At 44.9% G+C, this 26982-nt stretch overlaps 1 protein-coding gene across 1 annotated transcript in view; it reads left to right on the forward strand.

The window, feature by feature from the left end:
• LOC121586253 (ubiquitin carboxyl-terminal hydrolase MINDY-3) overlaps positions 1-26982 on the forward strand; it is a 45525-nt gene that overhangs the window by 13354 nt on the left and 5189 nt on the right. Inside the window, exons 11-12 of the mRNA XM_045225988.1 lie at positions 15773-15845; positions 19630-19705. Of these exons, the coding sequence (XP_045081923.1) occupies positions 15773-15845; positions 19630-19705 (149 nt within the window). The remainder of the gene's footprint in view (positions 1-15772; positions 15846-19629; positions 19706-26982) is intronic.

Here is a 26982-nt window from a genome sequence, read left to right on the forward strand (position 1 = left end):
AAATTATCAAATAAGATCTTAGTGTTAGGCTTTCACAAGGCAATTCAGAGAAGCAGATTGTAATTTTGGTGCTAACAGAATGGAGTCATGCGTGCATTCAGATACGTGGTGTGCAACATATTCTTATCAATACAACAAACAGGCTCATTCTGTTCAGGACAACCCAGGGTATAACACCATGTCATCTTGTACAAACATAGTGATCATAAACGTTGACACTATGACATGCGGTTTATGCAGTGTTGGAAAAAGTACCCAATTGTCATACTTGAGTAAAAGTAAAGATGCCTTAATAGAAAATGACTCAAGTGAAAGTCACCCAGTAAAATACTACTTGAGTAAAAGTCTGAAAGTATTTGGTTTTAAATATACTTAAATATCAAAAGTAAATGTAATTGCTAAAATATACTTAAGTATCAAATGTAAGAGTATTAATAATTTCAAATTTCTTATATTAAGCAAACAAGACGGCACCATTTTCTTGTTTTTTAATTTACGGATAGCCGGGGGCACACTCCAACACTTAGACATCATTTACAAATGAAGCATTTGTGTTTAGTGAGTTCACCGGATCAAAGGCAGTAGGGATGACCAGGGATGTTCTCTTGATACGTGTGTGACATGGACCATTTTCCTGTCCTGCTAAGCATTCAAAATGTAACGAGTACTTTTGGGTGTCAGGGAAAATGTATGGCGTAAAAGTACATTTTCTTTAGGAATGTAGTGAAATAAAAGTTGTCAAATATAAATAATAAAGTACACATACCAAAAAAAAACTAGGACTTTAAAGTATTTTTTAGTAAGTACTTTACACCACTGGTTTTGTGATATGGAAATGTGAAGTGCACATTTGGACTCACAGGTGTTTGGCTTGTATGATATAAAAGCGGTATTCATTATAATCCTCAACGTCTCATCTTTCAAAATACATCAAGTCCTCGTAATTTACAGCAATACGCTCACTCAGACAAGAAAAAGTTGCCCAATGTGAAGCGGAGACCCTGAGCTCTGACGTCATGTATAGCATGTTACTGTACAGCCACTGCGTTCTAATTCTACTATACAGCTCATCCAGTCATTAACCTTATCTTGTCATGTCACATCAGTCATAATGACATATTTTAATCTTGAAAGGATAGAAGGGAGTGAGGAAGGAAGGGCTTCTGGCTGCCCTAGGGGACCATGTCCTCTTCCTCTCCTCTTTCTGTAGTGTGTCCTCCTCTTCCTTTCCATCTGAGAGTGATGACATTCACAGGCCTCCATCCTCTCATCCCTGTGCTCCTCTCGGGAGCTGTGTGTGTTTACGCGCTCTGATGGTTTAACCGGCTCAGTTATGGGTCAGTGATTTAACGGGAGATAGAGCAGCTCTTCTGGCCCTCAGTGTCCCTAAAGAAACTGGCATCTGTCTGACACACATACACACTGTGTCCCCAAAGAGCATGTGTCTGATGTATAGTACAGACACAAGTAACATGTCCCTAAACGTCTCAGAAAGCGAGAGAGGATGGGGGTCAATCGGTCTGAGGCAGGTCTCACCTTCAGAGCATCTTAGAAAGAGAAAAGAGCTATGGTACCTTACCTGTGAGTGCACACACAACCACACACACACACAAAGCTAGATCTGAGTGAAAGAGGTGTACAGTAACAGTCATTAATATTCTCTGACACATCTGACCTGTTCTATTCTAGCAGGGACAAAGGCTGTGTGTGAAAGGGCCTGGCCCCTTGTCTGTGACTGGTCTCTGCCTATAGCTGTCCTGTATAGCCTTGTTCTCTATAGTCTTGTTCTGTTGTTCAGACACACACACCTAGACAGAGACCCCAGACAGCTTGTTGTCCCTGACAGACCATTAATCACCTGTCTGTCTCTGGCACACACACACACACCTCTACCCTAACACACACACACACACACACCTCTCAGCCCCTCTTAGCCAGGACAAAGGTCTGAGTGTAATTGAGTCTTCTGCTTCAAGAGGCTCTCCACCTAACAAAGAGAAACACTAAACCAACACCACACACACTGTAGACTAGGAGTTCCTGTTAGCGTGACAGAGAGGGAGACAATGGTCAGGGATGGATAGATGGAGAGACAGATGAAAGTATGTGTCAGGACAGAACAGAGGGACAAAGAGGGAGGGGTAGAGAAAGGAGGAAGGGGAAGCTGAAGAGGGGGATAGACGAGAGCGGGGTAAGGCTACACCCAGCTACAACTACTTACATCTCAGAAGAGAGCGAGGGGTTAAGGAGAGGGTGGAGGAGGGAGGGAAGGAAAAGGTGAGAGGGATAGAAAGAGGGTTAGAAAACGTCCAAACTAAAGTGGGAGGGCAGGGGAGAGAACCAGATGAATAGAGAGATGAGCTGGACTAGTGTGTGTGTGTTGTTTCTATTTTAAGAGGTTTTCTGTTGCTGTTCAGGAGCTGGATCTGATTTAATAAGAATCTGCTCAAGTAGACAACACAGAGTTGAGGGTTTGTGGAACAGAATTAGGTTCTGAGCTAGTTCGGAATGCATTCCTCTTGATTTTCATAACACGCACACACCGTCTTTGTACCATCGGGGTGTGTGCACGTACGTGCACGTTTAGAGAATGCAGTCCTCTGGTCCAGTGCAAGCAAACAAGAGGCTGGAAGGGGACAGGGCTAATATACACACACACACACACACCCCTTCCCTGTGGAGTGTGTGACATGACATGTAATCTAAACTCAGCAGCATCTCCATGCCTCTAATAAAACGCACATCAAAGACATACTAGTAGGCCTGGCATTTAACACACCCACACACTCTACACACATACAGGTAACTGCCAAAGTAAAGGAAACACTTGAGGAAATGAGGGATACAAAGTACAGTGCCTTGCAAAAGTATTCATCCCCCTTGGCGTTTTTCCTATTTTGTTGCATTACAATCTGTAATTGAAATGGATTTTTATTTGGATTTCATGTAATGGACATAGTCAAAATTGGTGAAGTGAAATTCAAAAAATAACTTGTTTACCCCCTTTGCTATGAAGCCCCTAAATAATATCTTGTGCAACCAATTACCTTCAGAAGTCACATAATTAGTTAAATAAAGTCCACCTGTGTGCAATCTAAGTGTCTCATGATCTCAGTGTGTGTATATATACACCTGTTCTGAAAGGCCCCAGAGTCTGCAACACCACTAAGCAAGGGGCACCACCAAGCAAGCGGCACCATGAAGACCAAGGAGCTCTCCAGACAGGTCAGGGTTGGGTTATAAAAAAATATCTGAAACGTTGAACATCCCACGGAGCACCATTTTAAATCCATTATAAAAAAATGGAAAGAATATGGCACCGCAACAAACCTGCCAAGAGAGGGCCGCCCACCAAAACTCACGGTCCAGGCAAGGAGGGCATTAATCAGAGGCAACAAAGAGACCAAAGATAACCCTGAAGGAGCTGCAAAGCTCCACAGCGGAGATTGGAGTATCTGTCCATAGGACCACTTTAAGCCATACACTCCACAGAGCTGGGCTTTACGGAAGAGTGGCCATAAATAAGCAAACACGTTTGGTGTTCGCCAAAAGCCATGTGGGAGACTCCCTAAACATATGGAAGAAGGTACTCTGGTCAGATGATACTAAAATTGAGCTATTTGGCCATCAACGAAAACTCTGTCTGGTGCAAACCCAACACCTCTCATCAACCCGAGAACACCATCCCCACAGTGAAGCATTGTGGTGACAGCATCAATGTATGCAAAAAATGTATGCACGCATGACTGTAAGTCGCTTTGGATAAAAGCGTCTGCTAAATGGCATATTATATATGTTTTTCATCAGCAGGGACTGGGAAACTGGTCAAAATTGAAGGAATGATGGATGGCGCTAAATACAGGGAAATTCTTTTTTTTTTTTTATATACTTTGTTTATTGAATTTTCAGTACCAGCATTTAGTAAATAATTGCACTTGAAAGTTATTTGGTATGAATATGGAACAACAATTTGAAGACAACGATACAGCAAAACATGGAGAGACAGACATGAAAGAAAAAATAGACATTAAGTACATAAATAAGATAAAAAACAAAAAAAAAAAAAAAAAAAAAAAAGGAAGAATATCTGTTTTGATCCAGTTGTTATAGGTCAGCTAGCACAGTTATTACCGTCCTTAACATCCGAGATGTCGTATATGCACATACCAGGCTTCTTACATCACCAATATATAAATATACATCACTCTGGAACTGCAGGGAAATGTATTCTTTTGACATAAGAAAAGAAGGGAGCCCACTTTGCATAAAATTTGTCTACAGACCCATTGAGTGTCTGTTTTATTTTCTCCAACTTTATGCAATTCAAAATAGATTTAATCCAAAGAGCATGAGAAGGGGCTGCAGAGGATTTCCATCTAAGTAAAATTAATCGTCTACCTAACAACGTGACAAAGGCAATTACATCCTTATTCATTTTGGTCAATTGTATTGTGGGTAAGGGAAACTCCAAATAATGCAATGAGAGGGTCTGGCTCGATCTGTGTGCCGCTTAATTCTGAGAGTGTGTTAAAGATGTCTTTCCAGAAACCAACCAGAGATGGGCAGCACCAAAACATGTGCACATGATTAGCAGGGGACTGGTTACATCGAACACAATTAGGGTTCACATCCTTGTAAATTTTTGATAGTCTTGCTTTGGTCCAGTGGGCCCTATGAATGAGTTTGCATTGGATGAGGCCGTGTCGAGCGCAAATAGAAGAGCTATGTACCCTTTTGAGTGCCTCTTCCCATAGTTCATCAGATATTTCCTCACCCAGTTCCTCCTCCCAAGAGGATTTGATATTGTTTAATGAGATGGCTTGTAGTGAGCAAATTTGACTATAGATTATTGACATTGTGCCTTTCTGATTAGGAAGAGGGGTGAGAAATGTGTCGAACTGTGTTCCACTAGAAAGGTTGGGGAATCCTGGATCTATGCTGCGGATGTAACTCCGGACTTGTAAGAATCTAAAAAAATGATGTCTGGGGAGACCAAATTTAGCTGATAGTTGTTGAAACGTACTAAATGTATTGTTAGTATACAGATCTCTGAATCTTTTAATACCGAGATTAGACCATGTTGAGAAAGCACCATCAATCATAGATGGGGGAAAAGCTGGGTTTGAGGCTACCGGAGCCAAGGAAGAGGTTGTTTGAAACCCAAAGTGGCGCCTAAATTGATTCCAGATCTTCAATGTTGTTTTGACACATGTATTGTTGGTGAAGGAGGAGTAAGGGCCTGTAATAGAGGAGTGAGCGAGGGAAGACAGTGATGCCGGTGTAGACGAGGCAGCCTCCATCTCCAGCCAAGTTGGGGGTGGGAATATTACTCTGCTCTGCAACCAGTACTGAATGATCCTAAGGTTAGCGGCCCAATAATAGAATCTGAAATCTGGTAGAGCTAGACCGCCGTCTGGTTTGGGCCTCTGCAAGAGCTGTTTTCGCATCCTAGGAGGCTTTTTGTCCCATATAAAGGGTAGAATTAGGCCGTCGATCTTTTGAAAAATGTATTGGGTAGAAATATTGGAAGGCACTGATAGAGGTATAAGAATTTAGGGAGAGTATTCATTTTAATAGAGTTAATTCTAGCAACTAAGGAGAGGTGTAGCAAAGACCACCGTTCCAAATCGTCCTTAGTACGGGTTAAGAGAGGAGCAAAGTTGGCTTGAAAAAGGTTTTCAAACCTAATTGTGACATGTACCCCGAGATAAATAAAACTGCTGTGTGCTATTTTAAATGGCAAGTTATGTAAAGGGGATTTTTTTGCAGCCATGTTAAGTGGCATCAATTCACTTTTACTGAGATTTAGTTTATACCCTGATATGTGACCGAAGGATGCGAAAGTGGCAAGGGCAGCAGGGACAGAGACAGAAAGATTGGATGTGTATATTAATAAATCATCTGCATATAAAGACAGTTTGTGTTCGTGCCCGTATCTGACTATGCCTTTGATGAGGGGGGTTGGAGCGAAGTGCTATTGCAAGTGGCTCTATGGCGAGGGCAAACAGTAAGGGACTTAAAGGGCAACCCTGACGTGTCGATCTTTGCAGAGGGAAGCGATCTGATTGAGTGTTATTAGTCCTGACAGAGGCTTGGGGGATGAGTACAGAAGTTTTATCCAGGTCATGAATTTGGAGCCAAAGCCAAATTTATTTAGAGTGTAAAAAGGTATTTCCATTCCACCCGATCAAACGCTTTCTCCGCGTCCAGGGATATAATGGCTTCAGAGGTATTGTTGACAGAAGGATTGTATATAATATTAAATAATCTTCGGAGATTGAAGAATGAGTGTCTATTTTTTATAAATCCTGTTTGATCCGGAGAGATAATTGATGGGAGGACTGTTTCTAGCTGCGTTGCCAGAATTTTGGCTAGAATTTTATAGTCCACATTTAGCAGGCTAATTGGACGGTATGATGCACAGTCAAGAGGGTCTTTGTTTTTTTAAGAATAACACAAATGGTTGCTTGAGTGAGAGTATGTGGGAGAGCACCATTTACAAATGCATCATTGTACATTTCAATTAGAATAGGGGCTATTTTGGTGATAAACTTTTTATAAAACTCTGTCGGGTAGCCATCAGGCCCTGGGCTTCTCCCAGATTGAAGGGATTTGACAGCGTTAGACAGTTCTTCAACAGTGATCGGCTGCTCTAATTTTTTTACCAAATCCCGGCCGACCGAAGGCACAGATAGTGAGTGGAAGAAATTATCCAATTCCAGTGTATCCGCTTTACTTTCAGAGGTATATAGAGACTGGTAAAATCTCTTGAACTCCTCATTGATCCCCCAGGATCTAATGATATCCCAGATGATGTGCGAATTTTTGTAATCTGAGATGATGATGATTGTTGACGTAACTTGTGAGCTAATAATTTACTGGCTTTCTCTCCTTGTTCATAGTAAGTGCTCCTAGACTTGACAAGCATTTCAGTAACCTGGTCTGTTAATAGTGTGTCAAATTCTGCTTGCAGAGTTAAACGTTCCTTATAAATATCTGGGGATGGTGAAACGGCATAAATGTCATCTAATTGGGCAATACAGCGTGTTAGCATAGATAACCTATTCCTTTTCAATTTGTTCTCATGTGCGGTGTAGGAGATAATTTCACCTCTGATATAAGCTTTCAAAGTTTCCCAGAGAGTAGACGCAGAGATGTTTGGGGTTCTATTTGTAATCATGAAAAAGTCGATTTGACTCAAAACAAAGTTGACAAAGTGTTCATTACTGAGCAGTTGGGTTTTTAGTCGCCAAGGCGGTCGCTGATTGTCAACATTTTGAAAAGCTACTTCCATAGTAACAGGGGCGTGGTCAGATACAACAATTGGGTTATATGAACATGAAGTTATGGAGTGGAGGAGCCGGTCATCAACAAGGAAGTAGTCTATGCGCGTAAAAGTGTGGTGGACCGATGAGAAAAAAGAGTATGCTTTCCCAGCTGGATTAACCATTCTCCAAGGATCTGAGACTGCGAATTCAGACATAAAGGTTCGAACAACTCTAGCTGAGGTTGATAGGGTGGTAGGTTTAGTGGAGGATCGATCCAATTGTGGGTCTAACCAACAGTTAAAGTCACCTCCTAAAATCAACATATGGGTGGACATATCTGGGAGTGTAGAGAAAACCGATTTGAAAAAATCACCGTTGTCCCAATTAGGAGCATAGATATTAACAAGAAGAACCTTTGTATTGAGCAGCCTACCACTGACAATTATATATCTACCATGGGGATCTGCGATCACCTTAGAACATGTAAAAGGTACCGATCTGTGAAGTAAAATAGCCACCCCTCTCGCCTTACTCTGAAATGAGGAATGGAACACCTGACCCACCCATCTGCACCTAAGACTTGAGTGTTGTGATACCTTCAGATGAGTTTCTTGGAGAAAGATGATGTGAGCTTTCAAATGATGAAGATGGTGTAGTACCTTACTACGTTTAACTGGGTTATTTATGCCCCTGCAGTTCCAAGTAAGAAAATTAAAGCCATTCCCTCCAGCAGTATGGGCTACACTAGGCTGAGTCATATCTTAAGAGAGAGAGAGGATGTGTAAAGGACAAGGTACAATGTAAACTGAAGATCTTAGTTGAACCTAAAAGCGCAAATGTAAAAAAACAAAGACAAACGAAGAGGCACAAAAAACATATACAAACTATATACATGAACAAACCCTTCCCTCACACCCGCCCTTGCCGAAGCATCTCCCCAAATGAGATGCAAGCAAAACCCTAAATACGAAGAAAGTTTAGAGCTAAGCATGATAACTCTTACTCTGTGCTACCTAAGATTAGTGACCATTTAACTAGAGTAAGCCAAACATGAATAGAATGGTCCCCAATAGAGTCTAAGGAAAACTATCCTCGATTAAGAGAGGTTTAACCTCGACGCAGATGGTAAATAATCAGACTGAAACAGCCATGCAGACCCCCCAGATATTGGCATTAGAGGCGGCAAACCTGGGCTGGAAATAAAAAGATAAAGAAGAGAATGACATTCATATGTCGATGAACCCAGCAGAGATGGCTTCGTTAGTCACCCATTCGGCCTGCTAACTAGCCTGCTAGGAAGACCAGCTAGCCAACCATTTGTTACAAACCATGCGGTACAACAGCCGCTTTCACGTTCTTGTTGATGAAATCTGCCGCTATAGCCGGGTCCTCGAATCTGTGCATGGAACCGTCCGGTAAAGTCAGTCTCAAAACCGCAGGGTAGATGAGGCCGAACTTCACGCCCGGGCAGGTGTGTAGTTGGCGTTTCACAGCTCCAAAGCTAGCCCGCCTCTTAGCCACAGCTGTTGTGTAGTCCGCAAATATCGAGACTCTTTTACCCTTATGTAGAAGAGGGGATGCTTCTCCCGATCTTCTCAGTATGTCGTTGCGGACGTGAAAGAAATGCACCCTGATGACAAATGGTCGTGGGGGTTCTCCATCCCTGGGTCGGCTACGCAGAGTGCGGTGAGCCCGGTCTAGCAATGGCTTCTCCTCTAGCCCGAGCAGCTCCTGAAGTAGCTGGGCCATGTACTCCGTGGGTCTTGGGCCCTCCACTCCCTCCGGTATTCCCAGTAGACGAATGTTGTTCCTCCGCATTCTACTTTCCATATCTTCGCATCTATTATCGAGGAATGCCACCCTAGTTGTCAATGAGCCGACGCTAGCCTCTAGCTCGCTAATGCGAAGTGCCGTGGTCTGTAGCCCCTCGCTCCAAATCCGATAAAGTCACCCCATGTGCGTCGAGCTTATTCTGTATACTCTCGATAGATTTTTTAAGCTCGTCTTTGATCGTTGATATCTCTGACCTGAGGTTGGTAGAGAGACAGTCAATTTTTTTTTTTTTTTCGGCTTTGAGGGTGCCTATCACGGATTGTAGCATCTCCACAGTCAGTGTTTCCGTGGGGCCGGCATTGGTAGCGTTCGGTGGCGGGGGTGAGTCGGGAGAAGTTGCAGGCTTGTTGCGGCCTGCTCTTGCAGACTCTGTTTTTGGTCGGGTTGATGTCATTACGAATTTAAATTTATTAAACTTGAACTGAGTTGTTTATGGGTCTCTTCAGACGCCTGGGCAAACAGAAATGTATGCAGTTTTGCAAAGTTAAATATATAAATTTGGTCACTAACTCAGGAGCGATAGGGAGACGCGTGCTACATCCTTGGCTTCCAACAGCGCCCACCAATACAGGGAAATTCTTGAGGGAAACCTGTTTCAGTCTTCCAGAGATTTGAGACTGGGACGGAGGTTCACCTTCTAGCAGGACAATGACCCTAAGCATACTGCTAAAGCAACACTTCGAGTGGGTTAAGGGGGAAACATTTAAATGTCTTGGAATTGCCTAGTCAAAGCCTAGACCTCAATCCAATTGAGAATCTGTGGTATGACTTAAAAATTGCTGTAAACCAGCGGAACCCATCCAACTTGAAGGAGCTGGAGCAGTTTTGCCTTGAAGAATGGGCAAAAATCCCAGTGGCTAGATGTGCCAAGAGCCATACCCCAAGAGCCTTGCAGCTGTAATTGCTGCAAAAGGTGTCTCTACAAAGTATTGACTTTGGGGGGGGGTGAATAGTTATGTACGCTCAAGTTTTCTGTTTTTTTGTCTTATTTCTTGTTTGTTTCACAATAAACATATTTTGCATCTTCAAAGTGGTAGGCATGTTTGTAAATCCAATGTGTAAATCAATTTTAATTCCAGGTTGTAAGGCAACAAAATAGGAAAAATGCCAAGGGGGGTGAATACTTTTGCAAGCCACTGTATATTGAAAGTGGGTGTTAATTAAGCAATTAATAACCCGTCATGTATAAAAATGCGCAGTTGCCCATTATTTTGGCCACCATGGCTTGAAGAAATTTCAGTGACTTTTTGAATGAGGGATCTCAAAGGAGCATAGGGGGTTTAAAGGGTGTGTGTGTGTGTCTGTCACCAGATCTCAACCCAATTGAACACTTATGGGAGATTCTAGAGCGGCGCCTGAGACAGCGTTTTCCTCCATCATCAACAAAACACCAAATGATGGAATGTCTCATGGAAGAATGGTGTCGCATCCCTCCAATAAAGTTAGACACTTGTAGAATCTATTTCAAGGTGCATTAAAACTGTTCTGGTGGCTTGTGGTGGCCCCAGACCCTATTAAGACTCTTTATGTTGGTGTTTCCTTAATTCTGGCAGTTACCTGTACATAGACATATATTTTGTTAACGTGTGTCACGTTATTGTATCTGAGCTCATCGTTGTATGGTGTGTGTGTGTGTGTGTGTGTGTGTGTGCAGACTTCAGGTAATGAATGATATGTTGCCTCGTCTGTATATGACAGTATGTCTACTGTCTCTAAGGAGACTCAAGACCTGGTTATGACAGAGGCATGGAGGTGATAGACCCAGTCGGTATTAGATAGAACGTTGCGACCCTGCCCGCTAGTGGGGAAAACAACCTGTGGTTACCTAGGTTACCCCATTGGCTCACAGCAAAAACGTGACCTTTTTCAAAAACAATTTTCTTCAAATCATATTGTGTTGGTCACATACACATATTTAGCAGATGTTATTGCGTGTGTAGTGAAATGCTTGTTCTTAGCTCCAACAGTGCAGTAGTATCTAACAATTCACAACAATACACACATCTAAAAGAATGGAATTAAGAAATATATAAATATTAGGACGAGCAATGTCGGCGTGGCATTGACTAAAATACAGTAGAATAGAATACCGGGTGGTAGCCTGCTAGTGATGGCTATTTAACAGTCTGATGGCCTTGAGATGGAAGCTGTTTTTCAGTCTCTCGGTCACAGCTTTGATGCACCTGTACTGACCTCGCCTTCTGGATGATAGCGGAGTGAACAGGCCGTGGCTCGGGTGGTTGATGTCCTTGTTGATCTTTTTGGCCTTCCTGTGACGTCAGGTGCTGTAGGTGTCCTGGAGGGGAGGCAGTGTGCCCCGGTGATGCGTTGGGCAGCCGCACCACTCTCTGGAGAGCCCTGCGGTTGCGGGCGGTGCAGTTGCCGTACCAGGTGGTGATACAGCCCGACAGGATGCTCTCAATTGTGCATCTGTAAAAGTTTGGGAGGGTCTTAAGGGCCAAGCCAAATTTCTTCAGCCTCGAGAGGGCTGTCTGTGTGGGTGGACCACTTCAGATTGCCAGTGACGTATACGCGAGGAACTTGAAGCTTTCCACCTTCTCCACTGCGGTCCCATCGACGTGGATAGGTGCGTGTTTCCTGAAGTCCACGATCAGCTCCTTCGTTTTATTTTCCTGGCATCCCTCCGCCAGGGCCCTCACCACCTCCCTGTAGGCTGTCTCGTCATTGTTGGTAATCAGGCCTACTACTGTTATGTCGTCTGCAAACTTGATGATTGAGTTGGAGGCGTGCATGGCCACGCGGTCATGGGTGAACAGGGAGCACAGGAGGGGGCTGAGCACGCACCCTTGTGGGGCCCCTGTGTGGAGGTTGTTTCCTACCTTCACCACCTGGGGGCGGCCCGTCAGGAAGTCCAGGACCCAGTTGCACAGGGCGGGGTTCAGACCCAGGGCCCTGAGCTTAAAGATCAGCTTGGAGGGTACAATGGTGTTGGAGGCTGAGCTATAGTCAATGAACAGCATTCTTACATAGGTATTCCTCTTGTCCAGATGGGATAGGGCAGTGCGATGGCGATTGCATCGTCTGTGGATCTATTGGGGCAGTAAGCAAATTGAAGTGGGTCTAGGGTGTCAGGTAAGGTAGAGGTGATATGATCCTTAACTAGCCTCTCAAAGCACTTCATGATGACAGAAGTGAGTGCTACGGGCGATAGTCATTTAGTTCAGTTACCTTTTGCTTTCTTGGGTACAGGAACAGTGGTGGACATCTTGCAACAAGTGGGGACAGCAGACTGGGATAGGGAGAGATTGACTATGTCCGTAAACACTCCAGCCAGCTGATCTGCGCATGCTATGAGGATGTGGCTAGGGATGCCGTCTAGGCCGGCAACACTGTGAGGGTTAACGCGTTTAAATGTCTTACTCACGTCGGCCACGGAGAACGAAAGCCCACAGTCCTTGGGAGCTCGCCGCACAGACGGCGCGCTCCTCAAAGCGGGCGAAGAAGGTGTTTTAGCTTGTCCGGGAGCAAAACGTCGGTGTCCGCGACGTGGCTGGTTTCCCTTTGTAATCCGTGATTGTCTGTAGACCCTGCCACATACGTCTCGGGTCTGAGCCGTTGAATTGCGACTCCACTTTGTCTCTGTATTGACATTTTGCCTGTTTGATTGCGTTGCGGAGATAATAACTACACTGTTTGTATTCAACCATATTCCCAGTCACCTTGCCATGGTTAAATGCGGTGGTTTGCGCTTTCAGTTTTGTGTGAATGCTGCCATCTATCCACAGTTTCTGGTTTGGGTAGGTTTTAATAGTCACTGTGGGAACAACATCCCCAATACACTTCCGGATGAGTCACCGTGTCCGTGTATACGTCAATGTTATTCTCAGAGGCTACCCGAAACATATCCCAGTCCGCGTGATCAAACAAATCCTGAATCATGGATTCCGATTGGTCAGACCAGCGTTGAATAGACCTTAGCACGGGTACTTCCTGTTTGAGTTTCTGCCTAATAGGAAGTGAGGAGCAAAATGCAGTCGTTATCTGATTTGCTGAAGGGAGGGCGGGGGAGGGCCTTGTAGGCATCTCTAAAGGGGGAGTAGCAGTGGTTGGTGTTTTTCCAGAGCGAGTACTACAGTCAATGTATTGATAGAACTTCGATGCGTTTCCTCAAATTAGCTTTGTTAAAATCCCCAGCTCAATAAATGCGGCCTCAAGGTATGTGGTTTCCAGTTTGCATAAAGTCCAGTGTAGTTCCTTGAGGGCCGTCGTGGTATCGGCTTGAGGGGGAATATACACGGCTGTGACTATAACCGAAGAGAATTCTCTTGGGAGGTAATACGGTCGGCATTTGATTGTGAGGTATTCTAGGTCGGGTGAACAAAAGGACTTGAGTTTCTGTATGTTATCACAATCACACCATGAGTAGTTAATCATGAAACATACACCACCGCTTTTCTTCTTCCCGGAGAGTTCTTTATTCCTGTCTTCGATGTACTGAGAACCCAGCTGGCTGTATGGACGTGGACAGTATATCCAGAGAGAGCCATGATTCCATCTGCTTGTTTTAGTCAATTACAAAACTACATTTTAAGGAAAGGACAGCATGTCTAAAGATGACTTTTCAACATTGCCTGCTCCCTAGCATTCTCACTACTTAGAAAAACGTAATATTGTATTGCTTCCCTCTCCCCTTTTCATGACGATGCTAGCAGCCACTTGAGTGAATGCTAGCTACCTACCGACCGGAACATTAAGCTAGCCAAGACAACAACACAAACAGACTATACAGCCACAAGTAGTGAGTGCAGTTACAAACGGACTATACTAAACAAGTTAAATGTTTTACCTGTAATGAAATGTTTTCCACATGCATAGCTACGTGTAGCCTACTTGGACACCACGTCCCCACATTTCCCAGTCTCCCACACCAGATAGCCTGAAGACATTTAAGGGCTCTTCTCGCAGGCTCTATTTCCCTACATGCGAGCATTGCGAACCATGGGTCTGGAGTTTTGACCTGGCTACATGTACATTGAACAACACAGCAGCTTTTCGGCATGTTCTGTTATTTCTGTATAACAAAAAATCGGCTGCGAGTTGCCTCTTTTACAATGGGGGTGAATGAGAAAGAATGTTTGTTTTCCGCAATTTGTGGGCGTGGTCGAGGGGAATTCCATATTATTACGTGAATACCGACTGGGACTATCTCCTGTTGTCTACCCCTCTCCTGCCTCTCTCATATCCTGTTTCTACAAGGTTCCAGCGCTGTGTTATTACCTTCAGATATAACTCTTCCTGAGTCTTAACCCTCACTGCTAGAGGAGAGTATATGAGTTAACCCCGTCTCTATAGCTGGGTTATACTGTTTGTCACACATACACACTCCCTTCAGCAGCCTCCTCCTCAGTAAATTACGTTCATGTAAACTGTAAGGGCAGTTAACCCCCTGACCATTCATTAACCCTTAACACACTCACGTCTGACTCCTTGTCTTATCTATCTGGATGAAGAATGGACTGTTTGATTTATAGAGATACTTAAACCAACAAATCTAACCATTCTGCACCCCAGCTGCTCTGACAGGGAAAAATGTGTGTGTGCGCGCTCCTCCCCTACCAGCTGGGGGTCTTCTCCTCTTGATGTCTCTTTCTCCCCAACTCTTCCCCTGATCTCTCTTCCTCTGTCCATCTCTCTTCCTGTGTCCATCTCTCGCTCTCTCTCCAGCTCTCTCTCTGTGACCCCTCAGGACAGTAATATGTCTCAGTGATACCCTATAACCTACCGTCTCATCTGAGCTCCTACTTTAATAAAGGCTGGCTAAGAGAGATGAGCTCAGTTTATTTGCTCTTCGCTGAGTGTGTTTGTGTAGTACGCCACTGTAGTAAACATACTCCAGTTCAGTGGATGCAGCCAGTGTCATTAATACTAGGCTACCCACGGTGCGTGTTTGCGTTTGCAGTTTGGTTCCCAGCCTGTCAAAACTGTCATATTTCACCATGAAACTTGGGTAAGGGGGTACAGAGTTGGAGGGTGAAGGAGTTGATGAATCCAGAGATCAGGACTAACCCCCCTCATCTCAACACACACACACACACACACACACACACACACACACACACACTGTCCCATCTCTGTGAAATCTGTCTCTCCTTATTTCTCCTCCGAGTCCCCCTGGCAACGTCACTCTGAGTCAGCAAACAACTATAACTCTCTGTGTGAGCGCCTGATTGGCTGATTTGTGTGTTTTGAGTGAAAACAAAACGTCTGGTTTTATCTGCAGATCAGCTAATAACCCAACAGAGCCTGATGATTATGATAGTCGCGCGTATAGACAGCGCGGCACTGACATTCACACGCTAGCTTACACACACACACACACGCACTCCTTAGAGCCAGTGTAGGATACAGTACTGCTGGGAGCCTTTGTCTGTTCCTTCTCCAGTTTCAGATTATCAGAAAAGTTACATGGCCTGTGTGTGTTACATTTTCTACATGTTTCCAGGGTCTCCCGGGGGGGTGTTGTAATCTTTTAATTCTTGACCTATTATGTGATCTCTGTGTGTCTCGGTCTACACAACATCATCTCTCTCGCTCTCTCTTTCTCTTGGGGTTTTCTGGAGAATTGGAAGCTTGTCTAATTTCTGTGTTTAGACTATAAGATAATGTTGAGATATCTGACAGATATGTCCCTCTCTCTCTTGCCTTTGTAGGAGATGTGTCTGGTGGCTCCTGAGTCTCCGTCTGAACAGGCCAGGAGAGTCTTCCAAACCTTCGACCCAGAAGGTAATACTGTTCAATGATAGTCTCTAGGGTTGGGCGGTATCCAGATTTTCATACCGTTTCTGTACCATACCGGGGTATATGGTTTTACCGGAAGTGCACACGGGGCGCTATTAAAATAAAAAAGCACAAAACAATTTAGGCAACAGGGATCTTGACCCAGGTGGGGATTGAATGTCTCTGCTGTAACAAAGAAGCTTGAGCTTGACACTTAGCCACTTAGCTAGCAAGTTAGCAAGCCAAATGCATAGCTGGAGCCCTAAGCTGGATATAATTTAATTGAAATATCTTAGTTTTCTTATAGTTATACTTATAGTTATAAGCAGTGGTATAGCATGCACCCTCGCAGACACAGGTTTATAAAAGAAAAATGGTATTGAATGTCATACCATCTGTATTTCGAAATGTACGGTATAAACAGTATATCGCTTTTATTGTCTCTTTCTCACACTCACACACACACACACCAATACACAAATAGCTGGACATGTTATCTTTTCTCCTCTCTCCTTCCTGGTAGTGCATGTGCCTGTATAACCTCCCACCCCCTATCTCTCTCATCCTCTCTTCTCTGCATCCTCTGAGCGGGGGTCCTCTCTCGTCTCATCTCTGCTGTTGTTGTTTTGGGGTTAGTGTGTGTGTCCGGCCACCCCAATCCCCCACACAGCTGAGTCAACCTGCTCCCATCCTCTTCTTCCTCCTTTTGGGGTGACCTGGGGGAAAGGCAAGGATAGAGTGATAGAGAGAAGGAAGAATATTTGATGTGATGGGAGAGAGAAGGGCAACCAGCTCTCAGTCTAACGTCAGAATTAGACATTCACCCATGTTTCTCAAGCATCAAATTTAGAAGTTGTTCCAAACGTCACATTTCGAAGTGTTTCAAGTTCAGGCATTAACTTGGTTATGGTTTGGGACAGGCAAAAAAAAAAAAAAGCAAAAGTAACTTTCTATCGCTGGATTCGAACTTGCAACCTTTGGAAACAGAGGCAGATGCTTACACCCATCCGCCATCCCTGTCCACAACGCCCTATGGGCCAGTAACCGAAAGGTTGCTGGATCGAATCCCGAGCGGACAAGGTAAAAATCTGTTGTTCTGCCCCTGAGCAAAGCAGTTAACCCACTGTTCCCCGGGAGCCGATGACGTGGATGTCGATTAACGCAGCCCACCGCACCTCTCTGATTCAGAAGGGTTGGGTTAAATGCGGAAGACACATTTCAGATGGAGAGGAGAGGAGAGGGATACACTACATTGGCAAAAGTATGCTTGCTTCCATTCAGCCACAAGCGCATTAGTGAGGACAGGCACTGATGTTGGGCGATTAGGCCTGGCTCGCAGTCGTAATTCATCCCAGAGGTGTTTGATGGGGTTGAGGTCAGGGCTCTGTGCAGGCCAGTCAAGTTCTTCCACACCGATCTCAACAAACTATTTCTGTATGGACCTCGCTTTGTGCACAGGTGCATTGTCATGCTGAAACTGGAAAGGGCCTTCCCCAAACTGTTGCCACAAAGTTGGAAGCACAGAATCGTCTAGAATGTCATTGTATGCTGTAGCGTTAAGATTTCCCTTCACTGGAACTAAGGGGCCTAGCCCGAACCATAAAATAACTGCCCCAGACATTATTCCTCCTCCACCAAACTTTACAGTTGGCACTATGCATTGGGGCAGGTAGCGATCTCCTGGCATCCGCCAAACCCAGATTAATCTGTCGGACTGCCAGATGGTGAAGCGTGATTCATCACTCCAGAGAACACATTTCCACCTCTCCAGAGTCCAATGGCGGCAAGCTTTACACCACTCCAGCCAACGCTTGCCATTGTGCATGGTGATCTTAGGCTTGTGTGCGGCTGCTCGGCCATGGAAACCCATTTCATGAAGCTCCTGACAAACTGTTCTTGTGCTGACGTTGCTTCCAGAGGCAGTTTGGAATTCTGTAGTGAGTGTTGCAACCGAGGACAGACTATTTTTACGCGCTTCAGCACTCGGCGGTCCCGTTCTGTGAGCTTGTGTGGCCTACCACTTCGCAGCTGAGCCGTTGTTGCTCCTAGACTTTTCCACTTCACAATAACCGCACTTACAGTTGACCGGGGCAACTCTAGCAGGGCAGAAATTTGACGAATGTACTTCTTGGAAAGGTGGCAACCTAATGACGGTGCCACGTTGAAAGTCACTGAGCTCTTCAGTAAGGCCGTTCTACTGGTAATGTTTGTCTATGGAGATTGCATGGCAGTGTGCTCGATTTTATACACCTGTCAGCAACTGGTGTGGCTGAAGTAGCCAAATCCACTAATTTGAAGGGGTGTCCACATACCTTTTGTATGTGTAGTGTATGTATGGAGAGATGAGGTTACAGACTCATGATGCATGTTGCTGGAGTGTGTGTGTGTGTGTGTGTGTGTGTGTGTGTGTGTGTGTTCAGCTGAAGACTGATAAGGTCACCAAAGTCACACACCCCATGGACCAGACTTGCACAGACACATTTGTGTGTGTGTCGCTGTCTTTGATGTCCGTCTTTAGTGAGTGCTCCAGTGTGTGTTCCAGCAGGAATTGAAGCGTAATCTTTTCTGACGCAGTAAACAACATTCCTCCATTTCGTGTTATAAGAACAATATGCCTCTTAGCGTGGCTGAGGGTGTGTGTGTGCCTGTGTGTGTTGAATTTTCTAACAAAGTGAGCCTCACCAGCGGAGAGTAGTCTAGTCTGTTCTGGTCGCCTCCACACCAAATATGAAGTAAACACACTGACCCATTCAGACCAGAGAGGGATCAAGAGAGGGAGAAACAGAGAGAGAAATTAATAGGTCTGTCTGCGCTGAGATCCGTTTCTGCTGTTTCGTGAGATTTTTCATGTATGCCATATGGATGTTTATACACACACACTAAAACCAGCAGAGTTGAGAGCAGTGTCAAAGCCCTATAAATCTGCCAGTGTCACATCTAGAGTCGGCCCAGTTTACTGTGTTTATAGAAGAGGCGCCAGGGTGTACACACATCCCACATGCACGCAATAATTTACATTTACATTTTAGTCATTTAGCAGACCCTCTTATCCAGAGCGACTTACAGTTAGTTTTACACACACAGGTCTCACATGCACGCAATAACATACACACACACACACAGGTCTCGCATGCACGCAATAACATACACACACACGTCTCACATGCAATAACATACATACACACACAGGTCTCGCATGCAATAACATACATACACACACACACGGTCTCACATGCACGCAATAACATACACACACCGCCGAGGTCTCACATGCATGCAATAAAACACAGCTTCATTAGTGTTCCACACAGAATTTGAAACTTAGGGTAAAGCTATGACTCAGCTGTAGTCCTTCCCAATGTACAACACACACATACTGTACACACGTATGCGTGCACGCACACACACACACTCATATGTTAGTGTTTAAAGTAGACGGGTAGGACATGCACACACACACACGTACACACGTGGTAGTGTTTAAAGCTGGTCCTCTCAGGTAGAGAAGTCATAGCTGAGGAATGTAGGTCAGACAGAGGAGAGGACAAGGCCGGCATTCGTGCTTTTGCGCATGTGTGTGTGTGTGATGAGTTACTGTACCTCAGTTAGCACAGTGTAAACTGTGTGAGGGAAAGTGAAGGCACTCTCTCCACCCCACCTCTTTGATCATGACTCCCATCAGACTCCCAGAAAACAAACACACAGAATTGCTGAGGAATCTGAGGCCTGTCTCCTTGCTGTGTTTGGACTAAAATGATCTGAGAAATATTCTCTCTTTCTCTCCCTCTAGATAACGGCTTTATTCCAGACTCTCTGTTGGAGGAGGTGATGAAGGCACTAGACCTCGTCTCAGAACCCGAATACTAGTAAGTGTGTGTGTGTGTGTGCTCTTGTCCAGCGCCAGTTCCAGCCGCCTTAGCTCATGTTTCACTGCTGCTGGGTAAAGAGCAGAGAGAACACAGACCGAACCAGAGAGAAAGAACACTAAACGTGCAGAGGGAGCGAGAAAGAGGGCAGGGGAGGATGGAGGGGGGCATTAACTACTAGCAGGAAGACTGAGAGGAAATGCTTTAAAGTGCTGCTTCAAACAAGGTTCTGGTTAGCCCCGCCTTAAGGTCAGTCCAGATCACACAGGCATCAGCTGACCTGACCACAGCAACCTGGACACCTTTCACACTGTGGGGACAAGACTGAACAGTTAACGTTACAGTGGCAGAAAAGTTAGCTGTTTGCTGAATATAACCATGTTTCTTAGAAAAGACAAGCCGAACACTGCGGCTCCGATGCAATACATTTAACGAATGTTTCGACAGCTATGCTGCCTTCATCAGGGTTTCATCTATAGCCATGTTTCTAACTAGCTGGATAAGTGTGTGTGTATGTAAATGTGTTTGTTTGTTTAAAAATGTGCGACTGATGAGGATGTGTGTGTCACAAGTTCCCCACATAAACAAACACTAAACAGCAGGATGTAATTGAGGGTTTAGAGTGGGGAATAAGTCAATTCAAAGGGCTTTATTGGCATGGGAAACATGTTTACATTGCCAAAGCAAGTGGAATAGATAATAAACTAAAGTGAAATAAACATTGGCAGTAGAATGGCCTTACTGATGAGCTCAGTGACTTTCAATGTTGCACCGTCATAGGATGCCACCTTTCCAACAAGTCAGTTCGTCGAATTTCTACCCTGCTAGAGCTGCCCCGGTCAACTGTAAGAGCTGTTATTGTGAAGTGGAAATGTCTAGGAGCAACAACGGCTCAGCCGCGAAGTGGTAGGCCACACAAGCTCACAGAACGGGACCGCCGAGTGCTAAAAATTGTCTGTCCCCGGTTCCAACACTCACTACTGAGTTCCAAACTGCCTCTGGAAGCAACGTCAGCACAAGAACTGTTCGTCGGATCACCTAAGATCGCAATGCCAAGCGTCGGCTGGAGTGGTGTAAAGCTCACCGCCATTGGACTCTGACGCAGTGGAAACGCGTTCTCTGGACGGGTGACTCACGAATCACCATCTTTCAGTCCGACAGACGAATCTGGTTTTGGCGGATGCCAGGAGAATGCTACCTGCCCCAATGCATATTACCAACTGTAAAGTTGGGTGGAGGAGGAATAATGGTCTGGGGTTGTTTTTCATGGTTCGGGCTAGGCCCCTTAGTTCCAGTGGAGGGAAATCTTAAGGCTACAGCATGACAATGCCCCCGTTCACAAAGCAAGGTCGATACAGATGGTTTGTCGAGATCGGTGTGGAAGAACTTGACTGGCCTGCACAGAGCCCTGACCTCAACCCCATCGAACACCTTTGGGATGAATTGGAACGCTGACTGCGAACCAGGCCTAATCGCCCAACATCAGTGCCCAACCTCATTATGTTCTTGTGGCTGAATGGAAGCAAGTCCCCGCAGCAATGTTCCAACATCTAGTGGAAAGCCTTCCCCAGAAGAGTGGGGCTGTTATAGCAGCAAAGGGGGGGCCAACTCCATATTAATGCCCATGATTTTGGAATGGGATGTTCGACAAGCAGGTGTCCACATACTTTTGGTTGTGTAGTTTGTATTTACAATGGTGCTTGTGCTTCACTGGTTGCCCTTTTCTTGTGGCAACATGTCACAAATCTTGCTGCTGTGATGGCACACTGTGGTATTTCACCTAATCGATATGGGAGTTTATCAAAATTGATTTGTTTTTAAATTATTTGTAGGCCTGTGTAATCTGAGGGAAATATGTGTCTCTAATATGGTCATACATTTGGCAGGAGAACAGAACCGTTATTATAAAAGCATGAGAACCGGTTAATAACATTATTTTACTTTCCAGGCATTTTTTTCTAGTCCCACAACAAAACGCCTATTCAAAGCCCTCTGTCACTCAGAAACGTATTCCAGTGTCTGCATGCAAGCTGAAAATCTTTGCCTGTGGGTGTTTAGGCTACCTGCCCTCCCCCTCTGAAGCATAGGCTACTGACTGTTGCCTACTGGCATTACATTGGCGCTTGATTCAGAAGATAGGGAGAGATCTTTAATTAGCTAGAGAAGAATGGATTAACTTGTTCAATGCTAGTTAAGAATACTATAGGCCTAGTTATCACGTTTTCACGTTGGATTTATTAACTACAAAATTGTAAGACGTGTTTTTAATTCTGGTGCCGCTCTGCACACACAAGCTTGTTAGCTAGCTAGCTCAAAGGACATTTGAAGTTTCTCCATAGAATCAAATCAAATCAAATTTTATTGGTCACATGCGCCGAATACAACAGGTGCAGACATTACAGTGAAATGCTTACTTACAGCCCATAACCAACAGTGCATTTATTTTAAACAAAAAAGTAAGAATAAAACAACAAAAAAAAGTGTTGAGAAAAAAGAGCAGAAGTAAAAATAAAGTGACAGTAGGGAGGCTATATATACAATAGAATAAAGTGAGAGTAGGGAGGCTATATACAGGGGGGTACCGTTGCATAGTCTAATGTGCGGGGGGCACCGGCTAGTTGAGGTAGTTAGAGTGTAATATGTACATGTGGGTAGAGTTAAAGTGACTATGCATAAATACTTAACAGAGTAGCAGCAGCGTAAAAGTATGGGGTGGGGGCAGTGCAAATAGTCCGGGTAGCCATGATTAGCTGTTCAGGAGTCTTATGGCTTGGGGGTAGAAGCTGTTGAGAAGTCTTTTGGACCTAGACTTGGCACTCAGTACCGCTTGCCGTGCAGGAGCAGAGAGAACAGTCTATGACTAGGGTGACTGGAGTCTTTGACAATTTTGAGGGCCTTCCTCTGACACCGCCTGTAGAGGTCCTGGATGGCAGGGGAGCTTTGCCCCTGTGATGTACTGGGCCGTACGCACTACCCTCTGTAGTGCCTTGCTGGTCAGAGGCCAAGCAGTTGCCATACCAGGCGGTGATGCAACCAGTCAGGATGCTCGATGGTGCAGCTGTAGAATTTTTTTTGAGGATCTGAGGACCCATGCCAAATCTTTTTGGTCTCCTGAGGGGGAATAGGCTTTGTCGTGCCCTCTTCACGACTGTCTTGGTGTGTTTGGACCATGATAGTTCGTTGGTGATGTGGACACCAAGGAACTTGAAGCTCTCAACCTGTTCCACTACAGCCCCGTCGATGAGAATGGGGGCGTGCTCAGTCCTCTTTTTTTCCTGTAGTCCACAATCATCTCCTTTGTCTTGGTCACGTTGAGGGGAGAGGTTGTTGTCCTGGCACCACACGGCCAGATCTCTGACCTCCTCCATAGGCTGTCTCATCGTTGTCGGTGATCAGGCCTACCACTGTTGTGTCGTCGGCAAACTTAATGATGGTGTTGGAGTGTGCCTGGCCATGCAGTCATGGGTGAAAACAGAGAGTACAGGAGGACTGAGCACGCACCCCCTGAGGGGGCCCCGTGTTGAGGATCAGTGTGGCAGATGTGTTGTTACCTACCCTTACCACCTGGGGGCGGCCCGTCAGGAAGTCCAGGATCCAGTTGCAGAGGGAGGTGTTTAGTCCCAGGATCCTTAGCTTAGTGATGAGCTTTGAGGGCACTATGGTGTTGAATGCTGAGCTGTAGTCAATGAATAGCATTCTCACGTAGGTGTTCCTCTTGTCCAGGTGGGAAAGGGCAGTGTGGAGTGCGATAAGATTGCATCATCTGTGGATCTGTTGGGGCGGTATGCAAATTGGAGTGGGTCTAGGGTTTCTGGGATTATGCTGTTGATGTGAGCCATGACCAGTCTTTCAAAGCACTTCATGGCTACAGACGTCAGTGCCACGGGTCGGTAGTCATTTAGGCAGGTTATCTTAGAGTTCTTGGGCACGGGGACTATGGTGGTCTGCTTGAAACATGTTGGTATTACAGACTCAGTCAGGGGACATGTTGAAAATGTCAGTGAAGACACTTGCCAGTTGGTCAGCACATGCTCGGAGTACACGTCCTGGTAATCCGTCTGGCCCTGCGGCCTTGTGAATGTTGGACCTGCTTAAAAGTGCTTACTCACATCGGCTACGAGAGAGCGTGATCACATAGTCGTCCCGGAACAGCTGGTGCTCTGCATGCATGCTTCAGTGTTGCTTGTCCTCGAGCGAGCATAGAAGTGGTTTAGCTCGTCTGGTAGGCTTGTGTCACTGGGCAGCTCGCGGCTGTGCTTCCCCTTTGTAGTCTGTAATAGTTTTCAAGCCCTGCCACATCCGACGAGCGTCAGAGCCAGTGTAGTATGATTCAGTCTTAGACCTGTATTGACTCTTTTGCCTGTTTGATGGTTCGTCGGAGGTCATAGCGGGATTTCTTATAGCGTCGGGTTAGAGTCCCGTTCCTTGAAAGCGGCAGCTCTACCCTTTAGCTCAGTGCGGATGTTTCCTGTAATCCATGGCTTCTGGTTGGGGTATGTACGTACGGTCACTGTGGGGGACGACATCATCGATGCACTTATTGATGAAGCCAGTGACTGATGTGGTGTACTCCTCAATGCTGTCTGAAGAATCCCGGAACATGTTCCAGTCTGTGCTAGCAAAACAGTCCTGTAGCTTAGCATCTGCGTCATCTGACCACTTTTTTATTAGCCGAATCACTGGTGCTTCCTAGCTTCAGTTTTTGCTTATAAGCAGGAATCAGGAGGATAGAGTTATGGTCAGATTTGCCAAATGGAGGGCGAGGAGAGCTTTGTTGCGTCTCTGTGTGTGGAGTAAAGGTGGTCTAGAGTTTTTCCCCTCTGGTTGCACATTTAACATGCTGGTAGAAATTAGGTAGAACGGATTTAAGTTTCCCTGCATTAAAGTCCCCTGCTACTAGGAGCGCTGCATCTGGATGAGCGTTTTCCTGTTGATTAATGGCCTTGTACAACTCATTCAGTGCAATCTTAATGCCAGCATTGGTTTGTGGTGGTAAATAGACAGCTATGAAAAATATAGATGAAAACTCTCTTGGTAAATAGTGTGGTCTGCAGCTTATCATAAGATACTCTACCTCAGGCGAGCAAAACCTTGAGACTTCCTTAGTATTTGATTTGGTGCACCAGCTGTTGTTTACAAATATACAGAGACCGCCACCCCTCGTCTTACCCGAGTCTGCCGTTCTGTCCTGCCGATGCCTAGCGTATAGCTGCCAGCTGAATGTACATTGTCGTCGTTCAGCCACGACTCCGTGAAACATAAGATATACAGTTTTTAATGTTCCGTTGGTAGGATAAACCGTAATCTTAAATCGTCCATTTATTCTCCAAAGCTTGAACGTTGGCTAATAGGATTGATGGGAGAGGCAGTTTACTCGTTCGCCGTCGGGCATCCTTACAAGGCACCCCGACCTACGTCCCACAGATATCTCCGTCTCTTCCTCACGCCGAATGACCGGGGATCTGGGCCTTGTCGGGAGTCTGTAGAATATCCTTCGCGAACGCCTCGTTGAAGAAAAAAGTGTTGTTCAACGCGAGGTGAGTAATCGCTGTCCTGATATCCAGAAGCTCTCTTTGGTTATAAGAGAGACGATGGCAGAAACATTATGTACAAAATAAATTACAAATAATGCGAAAAACACACATAATAGTACAATTGGTTAGAGGGCTGTAAAACGCAGCCATCTTCTTCAGCGCTGTTCTGTGTTGGTTTGAAAGAAGCCACTCCTCCTACTAGCCGTGCCCCCGCACATTGACTATGCAACGGTACCCCTCCTCCTAGGATAATTCTGTGGACCTAATTCATATAATGCTGTCATAGGCAAAAGATGCCCAGTGCTTCAAGCCTCATCCTCAACCCTCTCTCGCTTCTCTCCCCACCCGCAAAATGTAATTTGCATCTTGCGCCATAGGCTACACTTGTCTGTCCATCACGCATCTAAACAACTGGGTTGCCTGCTCTATCCGCACTGATTGGTGAAGTAATTTAATGAGTGAAATGTAAAAAACTGTTGATTTTCCGTTAAAAAAGGAACAGAAAGGGAACAATATACTTTTTTTGTTGTTCAAAAACCGGTTCAGAACTTTATTTTGCTGGTCGGGACAGTGGAATTTAAATGAAGAAAATAGTGGTTCTGTTCAGGAACGAAACAATTGGAAAATAATTTAGGGTTCCAACCCCTGCTGGCAACTGGACCTTTTTCTTTCTCACAATTTTTGTCTTACTGAGATTCACTGTCAAGGAGGCTTGGGAAGGTTACTGGGGTATTTTGGAAATAGCCATGGGATGGTATTTCAGTACTATCAAGATTAGTTGAAACTTTATTTGAAGTTTTTTTTTATACATTTGAATATTTGTAGCTACTTTAGAGTAAATACCTGCAGTCAACTTGTGCGACTAGTCGGGGATAAAGATCGCGTTCTTCATTTCAGCTGTCACATAATTTTTAAATGTAAAGCTTTACCGTAAAGTCCCCAGTCACGTAGTGTTTGTTTACAAGCCACAACGATGAGAGCCGGAGCTGTTGTGCAGTACGTGCCATGTGATCTAGTTACTGTATGGAATTCACTACTAAATGTTTGCCAACTTAGATATTTTAAAGCTATTTAAGTTAACTATCTAAAATCGTGCTAAATGCTCTGTAGTTGTGCATTTAGTTTGCTAATTTAGTAGCTAGTTAGCTATCTAGTGTTATTAGCTTCTTCCAAAATCAAGCTTTCGCTTGGTAACAGCAGAGAATACCCTCCTGGATCAAGAGCCTTTCTGTCTCAATATTAGTTTTTTTTCGTGAGGCAAACTGTGAGTAGAATTTTAGTTGTATAACTTTATGAGCTGGGATGTCTGTCCTGCAAATAGTTCAAATCAGAGACTGCATAAAATGTTTGCAATGCGCTTGTTAGCATTTTGTTAGCATTCTCTATGGGATTTTATTTACTTGTTAGCTTGCATAACCTTCGGATTACAGTGGGGTTTGAAAATAGGTGCCCTTGTGTTCAGTGCTGGTATTACCGAATATCCTGGGATGGCACAAGGTCGGTTATGACAATCTGGATACCTCCCAAGCCCTGTCAGGGCCAGGTCTGAAGAATCTGTGCAGAAGATCTAGGTGCTGCTGTAGGCTCTCCTTGGTTGGGGACAGAAGCACCAGATCATCAGCAAACTATGGACATTTGACTTCAGATTGTGAGTGGGGTGAGGCCGGGTGCTGCAGACTGTTCTAGTGCCCTCGTATGTATACAACGGAGTGTACAAAACATTAAGAACACCTTCCTAATATT

The sequence above is a fragment of the Coregonus clupeaformis genome, chromosome 17, assembly GCF_020615455.1.
Source record: "Coregonus clupeaformis isolate EN_2021a chromosome 17, ASM2061545v1, whole genome shotgun sequence".
NCBI classification, from domain to species: domain Eukaryota; kingdom Metazoa; phylum Chordata; class Actinopteri; order Salmoniformes; family Salmonidae; genus Coregonus; species Coregonus clupeaformis.